The sequence below is a fragment of the Dromiciops gliroides genome, chromosome 3, assembly GCF_019393635.1.
Source record: "Dromiciops gliroides isolate mDroGli1 chromosome 3, mDroGli1.pri, whole genome shotgun sequence".
NCBI classification, from domain to species: domain Eukaryota; kingdom Metazoa; phylum Chordata; class Mammalia; order Microbiotheria; family Microbiotheriidae; genus Dromiciops; species Dromiciops gliroides.
The window spans coordinates 585,495,331-585,502,968 of record NC_057863.1 but is presented as its reverse complement, the minus strand read 5'-3'; the positions used below and the strand labels follow the sequence as shown (position 1 = coordinate 585,502,968).

At 46.9% G+C, this 7,638-nt stretch overlaps 1 protein-coding gene across 1 annotated transcript; it reads left to right on the top strand.

The window, feature by feature from the left end:
• Positions 1–520: 520 nt before the first annotated feature.
• CAVIN3 (caveolae associated protein 3) lies at positions 521–3,120 on the top strand. Its single transcript, XM_043996548.1, has 2 exons — positions 521–1,100; positions 2,431–3,120. Exons 1-2 carry the CDS (start codon positions 729–731, stop codon positions 2,854–2,856), a joined length of 798 nt encoding a protein of 265 aa, XP_043852483.1. The 5' UTR covers positions 521–728; the 3' UTR covers positions 2,857–3,120.
• Positions 3,121–7,638: the final 4,518 nt, after the last annotated feature.

Here is a 7,638-nt window from a genome sequence, read left to right as displayed (position 1 = left end):
CCTCCGCCCCTGGGCCTGCAAGGGTGCCAAAGAATTTGAGTGGGAGGTAAGAAAGAGGCACAGACATACGGGACAGCCCATAGACGTCCCTGGAGGATCGATATGCCGGACAGCTCTTAGGAAGGCACAGAGGGAATGCAGAGCAGAGGGAACAGCTGGTGAGCCAGTCAGTGTGGCTGGAATGTCAAGCATGTGAAGAGGAATAACATAAAAGTAAATATGGAACGGCGGCTTGCCGCCCCCTCCCCCCACATGGTTCTTCCGACGTCGAAAGTGGTCTTTGGGGGTCGGGCCTCAAATAACGCTATAGCCCCGAAGAGTCTGGTCTCCCTGAGTTAGCACTTCGCCCCTTAGGAAGGCAGAATTAGAGGGAGATGCTGATGCCTGCAGCACCCAAGCAAGTATCGAGGGCGCAGGCTGCTGCCCAGGGCGTGGCCGAGGGAGGAGGCATTTTCGGGGCCAGGGCCCCCTGCTGCCCGCCCCTCTCGGCGGGAGGAGCCCGCAGGAGGAGGGAGGGAGGGTTGGCTGGGGCGTGGCGGCTGGAGAGAGGGCAGCCCCTAAAGACCCCGGCCCCGCCCGTCTGAGTCACGGACCCCGGCCCTCCAGCTGAGCTCCCCGCCCCCGGCGGGAGGAGCCCGGGCAACGGCTAAGCAGCGCACAAACGGCGGAGGGAGGAACGGGACGGGACCAGATCCGAGCGGGCTCGGGCGTGGGCATCTCGAGGGGCCATGGGGGAGGGCGTGCCGGCGGCTGAGGCCGCGGAGCGCGGCCCAGTGCACGCGGTGACAGTGGTGACGTTGCTGGAGAAGCTGTCCACCATGCTGGAGACGGTGCGGGAGCGCCAGGGTTGCCTGGCCCGGCGGCAGGGCGGCCTGACGGGTACCGTGCGCCGCATCCAGAGCGGCCTGGGCGCACTCAGCCGCAGCCACGGAGCCACCAGCAACACGCTGGCCCAGCTGCTGGCCAAGACCGAGCGCGTCAGCACGCACGCCCACGCCGCCCGCGAGCGCGCCGTCCGCCGCGCGCTCCAGGTGCAGCGGCTCGAGGCCAACCACGCGCTGCTGGTCGCCCGCGGCCAGCTGCACGTCCAGCTCTTCAAGGTCAGTGGGGGATTCGACGTAGGCCCCAAAACCTAGACTCTCGGGGCTCCCCCTGCTCCCTTCGACCGGGCCCACATTCCTGGCTGGGCCTCGGCCCCGGCCCGCTAGTGTGCAGCCTCAAGCCCCACCCATGTAGTCCTTCGGTGCCACGCCCACAAGCCTTTGACCGAGTAGCTGCTGCCGCCTCCCATGCCCCGCCCAGACCCATGCTGTAACTCCACGTTGGCATAGACTGAACCAGAAGCGATTGAGGTCTGGAAGGGCCTTTGGGGGTCTTGGAGCCCCGAGCCCTCGTTTTACAGACGAGGAAGCATCTCCAAGAGAGGAAGGGACTTAGCAAAAGACAGGCGATTAGATAGTGGCATTGGTGAAACTAGCATCCAGGACTCGACTTCTTGGCTTAGTGCTTTAAGCTGAACACCTGGAGTCCCCAGAATCTTTGTTCATGGATTCATTTAAGATGATCCATGAGTTTGGATGGGAAAAAAATACATCTTTATTTGGTTTCCTTTGTAATCCTATGTATTTTATGGGTTTTAAAACATTCTGAGAATAGGTCATTGGGCTTCACTGGAATGTCAAAGGGATCTATGCTACATAAAAGATTAAGAATCCTCGCTCTAGGGGCAGCTAGGTGGGGCAGTGGATAGAGCACCGGACTTGGAGTCAGGAGGACCTGAGTTCAAATTCGGCCTCAGACACTTAACACTTACTAGCTGTGTGACCCTAGGCAAGTCACTTAGCCCCAATTGCCTCACCAAAAAATAATAATAATAATTTAAAAAAAAAAGGAATCCCTGCTCTACAGTGTTGTGGATGATGACATACCCAGGCTTGTATGGGACATAACTTCTCCCAACTCTCCTCCTCCCATCCCTATATAGGAAAAGTAATGGGAAGCATTATTCTTTCCTCTCAACAGGTTTTCCAGGTTATACTGCTGTGAGTAGCTTTCTACCCAATACAGACCTTCCTTTGACTAATTTAGACTGCCTTAATAGAATTACTTGGTTAAACTTAATGACTTCTAGGAACTAAGTGGAGAACTGAGAAGGCCTAGATGCCTGCTTATAGTTAGCTGCATTCACCTTTCCCTAGGGCTTTCCTGCCAGACTATATCCAGGTCTGGGCCTGTAGAAACAAGGGAGTAGCCCAAGATATGCCCGAAATATTTCCGAGGCAGTAGTAAAGCTTTGGAGGGTTGCAACAACATCTTATTGAATTCGTGGGTAGTTCAGAAGGTCAGTCTTGCTTGTGGAAGTGACATCTTAAACTACTACAGTAAGACGTTGTTGCTGGGGAGATAATGTTCATTGTTCTTTACTTTCAGGAGGAGGCAGAAATCCCAGCCAGAGCCTTTCAGAAGGAGCCAGAATCTACAGAGCTAGAAGAGAAGGACCTAGGACCAGAGGTCGTAGAAGAGCCTGAAGAAAGGGAGAGCTCAGATGAGGAGCCCTCGGAATCGAGGGCAAAGCGTCTCCGGCGCACTGGCCTACAGAAGGTGCAGAGCCTTCGAAGGGCCCTGTCTACCCGAAAGAGCAAGGGTCCTGCCCCACCTCCACCCACTCCCACCAAGCCTCCCCGATTGGGCCCAAGCCAGGGCACTGAAAGTCAGCCTGAGGCAGAGATAGTGGTTGAAGCAGAGCCAGGCTTGGAGCTAGAGCCAGAGCCAGAGCAGGCAAGGAGCACTGTGGAAGATCCAGAAAGCCCTGAGGCCAGGGAAGCGCCGGCGCTTCTGGTAGAAGGTGCTGCCTAGTGCTGCCTGCACACTTCTCTGTGCCTTTATCTTTACCGGCACCAGCAGTTGCCAAGCAACAGACCCCAGTTACCCATAGAGCATCTATAACCAAAGAAAGAACTCATCTTTTATAGCTCTCCTCACTCCCTCCCTTGCTTCCAAGCTCAGCCCTCCACTCCAAAGTACTAGTCTAGCTCCAGGCCACCCCATTCTAGACCTCAAAGACCAACACCATCACCTTCCCAAGTGTGCTCAAGATTAATAAACTAATTTCACTAACTACAAGTTTCATGTAATTGAGGAATAATACTTCATAGAACAAGGGACCATCTGGAAAATAACAGAACGGTTCATGATATCCCTTCCTAAAGGTCTCTGCAAGCTTTTATCTCTCCCAAGTCCCTGGTAAGGAACTCCAAACCATCACAGTGAAAGAATGGTTCTCTGTAGTAATGAGAGGTTTTGTTTCTCAAAGGGAAGCATAGGAGAAACAACCAAGCAAGCTGGGGGACAGAACTGTGACTGAGGGAGTAGGATCATGGAATCAGTGTTATTGTTGGAGGGGATTCAGAGGTTATCTAGAATGTGTGCCTTTCCTCTCCCCCCATTTTGTACATGAGGAGACTGAGGCCCCTTAAATGACTTGCCCAGGGTGTGTGATGATTAAAAAGGTTCAAGAGACATAGTTTCTGGGTAATTTAATCATTCTATTAACAAAGTCAGCATGTTATTAATAAAAGGATGGTCATTTGACCATCTCTCTTAGGCCAAGGACCCCTAATGGCGGTGGGCTCACAGTTTACATACACTTCAAAGAGTAAGTGTACCTGAGGTGTCCTAATCAGCTCTGATTGGTCAATAAGAGAATGAATATTATCATGAAAGGTGGGCTATATATTAAAATGAAGGTCTTGGGGTATGTTACTTAGGTCACCCAAATCTTGAGTTAAGGAGACTTGTCAATATCATATCACCTGCTCTGAGAAGAGAGAGAATTAACACTTCCCAGACTTGTCTGAGCAAACACAACGAGCAGGAATACACCCGTTAGCCCAAACATCACATTTCTTTTGCTGTCAGATTAGATCTTGACCTGAGTAGATCTTTAAGAAAGACTTCCCACAGTGTTGGTTTCTGGATGAGGAAGTAGAAAAGGGGAAAAATCTTAGTCCTAATACAATAATTAGGTTTTTTGGGGGGTTTTTTTGTGGGGCAATGGGGGTTAAGTGACTTGCCCAAGGTCACACAGCTAGTAAGTGTCAAGTGTCTGAGGCCAGATTTGAACTCAGGTCCTCCTGAATCCATGGCCGGTGCTTTATTCACTGTGCCACCTAGCCACCCAATAATTAGTTTTTAATTTTTTTTTTTAGTGAGGCAATTGGGGTTAAATGACTTGCCCAGGGTCACACAGCTAGTAAGTGTTAAGTGTCTGAGGCTGGATTTGAACTCAGGTACTCCCAACTCCAAGGCCAGTGCTCTATCCACTGCGCCACCTAGCTGCCCCAATAATTAGTTTTTAAATAAAAGAGAGCAATCATTTCTCACAGTGGGCAGAAAGTGGCAGATAGAGGATTTGGACCCAGGTCCTCAGGCTCCCAAGTTCAGCAGTCTTTCCATTACACCATGCAGGTAAATAAAGGAAACAAATAAAAGAAACTACAGGAAGAAAAGACACTTGCAACATATGGTAACAACATTATCTTGTAGGTGCTAACAGTAGAGAAAGGCTTGCAAATCAAGATTTTGGTTATATAAGAATAACTGTGAAAGCTTATTGGACCAGTATTTATTAACTGATTAAGCTAGGCACTGGAGGAGTTACAGAAAGACAGCCTCTACCTTATGGAATGAGGTAAGACACAATAGTACACAGATATCACATAGTAAATGGATTAGAGAAGTACAAACTAAAATACCATGTGAGGTCTAAGGGTCACTAACAAATGGGGGGAATCAGAAAAGACACCATGAAGGAGATGGCTCTTGAGTTGAGGTTGTATTTTAATCCAACAAATTAAGGAGAGGGTGGGCGTTCTAAAAACAGGAAACAGCAGGAACAAAGACTAGAAATGAACAGTTTTAACCTGAAAGTCATAAATAGAAACAGCACTGACCTTAGTTTTGATTACCTACTCATCTTGGTAGTCTATATCTATTGCAAGTATGCAACAGATTAATTAATTGATATGCAAAAGGAAAGATTAGGAGATGTCCCTAGAGAACAGGGGATGGGGAAAAAAAGAAAGAAGCCAATGTGGGACCATAGGGAAAGACGAAGGAAACCGTCCAAAGGAACAGAAGTAGTTGATGGGACGAGAAGTCTGGCAGGACAGGAGATGAAAGAAGTCAGTTCCAAGATTTAAAGGCATGCATCCTAACTCTAGTACTCTTGCCATTATATAAAGCTGTCTTTAGAAACAAGTCTTAAACTAGCAAGGATGGTGAGATTCCTGGATTTCTCTGAGGAAGAGTTTAGGAGGTCCTCAAGTAATTTTAAATGAGAGCAACTAAAGTTAGGAGACTTAGGATTTGTGATTCTGACACGGACTTCTGATAGTTTTCAATAAAATTGGGTATGGAGGCAGTGAGAGAATGCTACCAATCATAGTATTTTCCTCATCAGAAGACATTTCCTCACCCATAAAAGCTAGCTGACCTTGAGAAAGGTCAAGTAAGATCCATGAGTTCCCTAAACACAAGTGGAAGTTTACTGTGCAGATCTTGTTTTACACTATTCCAACTCAACTGAAATCTACTATCTGCTAGCCCCACCTAAGAGCTTGTCCTTACAAAACCACAAAATTCCATTGATGGATAGGTTGGTTAGATGTCAGCTAGATCAGTGTGTTCTAGCCCAAACTATGCTGTGGATCAGTACTCTGCCAGAGACCCCATCTGCCCTTTCAGTTCTCATTTGTCTTCACTGGCAGCAGAAAGTAAAAGGGAGATAGAATTGTGTGGTGGAAAACATGTTGGATTCGGGATCAGAACATGCGGGTTTAAATCCTAGCTCTGCAACTTCTGTGGGATGAATTATTGGATGTATTGTTGTGTTCTCCCCTGGGCAGACCACATCCTGAGTTGTGTGTTCCAGTTCCTTCCACCACATTTTAGCAAAGACTTGTTAAGCTGAAGTGCCCGGGACAACAGGGATATGCGACACTATTCCACACAGTGATTGGTTAAAAGAAACCAACAGGCAATATGAAGTGTTTACTATGTGCAAGCACTGTGTGTTTTTTTTTTTTTTTTTTAGTGAGGCAATTGGGGTTAAGTGACTTGCCCAGGGTCACACAACTAGTAAGTGTTAAGTGTCTGAGGCCGGATTTGAACTCAAGTACTCCTGACTCCAGGGCCGGTGCTCTATCCACTGCGCCACCTAGCTGCCCCAAGCACTATGTTTTTTGTTTTTCGCTTTTTGTTTTTTTAAGGCAGGGCAATGAGGGTTAAGTGACTTGCCCAGGGTCACACAGCTAGTAAGTGTCAAGTGTCTGAGGTCAGATTTGAACTCAGGTCCTCCTGCCCAGGGCCAGTGCTTTATCCACTGCAGAACCTAGCTGCCCGCAAGCACTGTCTTAAGCAACAGGAATATAAATACAAGCAAAAAGACAGTATCTGCCCTCAGAATTTACATTCTAATGGATGGCAGGGAAGACAAAAGAATGAGTGGCACTGTAGAGAATGTCCCAGAAAGTCAGCCATGCAGCCTGGAGAGGAATGAAGGCACAGCTTGTCTGGGCTTCCTCCTTAAAATGTAAGTTATTAGAGGAACCAGCCAATCAGAGAGAGCTGCCACAGAGGTAGACTTTAAAGGTATGAAAGCCCAGGGATAAAGAAAGCTTCCAAGGTGAAGAGCTTGGGATATTCAGACTGGAAAAAAGATTCGGGATGGGGGGAAGACATGAAATGTGTGTTCATATGTTTGAAGAAACATCATGAAATAGTAATTAAACATTTTTTTACTTGGCCTCAGAAGGCAGAAATAGGGTCAAGAGGCAGAATTGGCAAATAGGTAGATTTTCAGCTTGATATAAGAAAACTTCCTAACCATTAGAGCTATGCAGAAGGGCAATGAGGGTAGGGCAAGGGAGGGAGTGGCCTTGGTTTTGGAGACAGAAGAACTGGGTTCAAATACTGGCTGTGTTTACTACCTACGTGATCTTGGGCAAGTCCAAGATCCTCTCTGGGCCTCAATTTCTCCATCAGTAAAACAAGGGAGGTGGATTAGATGCCCTCTTAGATCCCTTTCAACTCTAAATCTATGATCCTATGATCCTTTCCAGCCCCCAAAGACAAGGAAGCACCAGGGAATTATTATTATTTTTTATAATTTAAAAATATATATTTTAAACTTAAATACAAAATGAGAAAAGAAAAAAAAAAGCATTGCCATGTTCTCAGCAGAACATTGGAGAGGATTCAATATAAAACAATCAATTGCATTTCAAGAAAACCTATATAATAAATACTACATATTGCTGTTAAAGCTTCCCAGCTTTTCTTTGCTTCCTTGTTGATTTTCTTTTGTCTTTGCTGTGCACTTTTCCCCCTCTGATATTTTGTGTTCTGGACTGCTTAGGCAGCCTGGTGAAGCCTATGGACCCCTTCTCAGAATAATGCTTTTAAATGTATAATATAAAATATAGAGGATTAAGAAGGAAACCAATTATATTTAAATACAGTTACCAAAATGTTTTTAAAAGCAATGATTCTATGTTACCCTGGACAAGTCACTTAGCCTTCATTGCCAAAAAAAAAAAAAAGCAATGATGTTGGAATATAGTTATCAAAATATTAAAA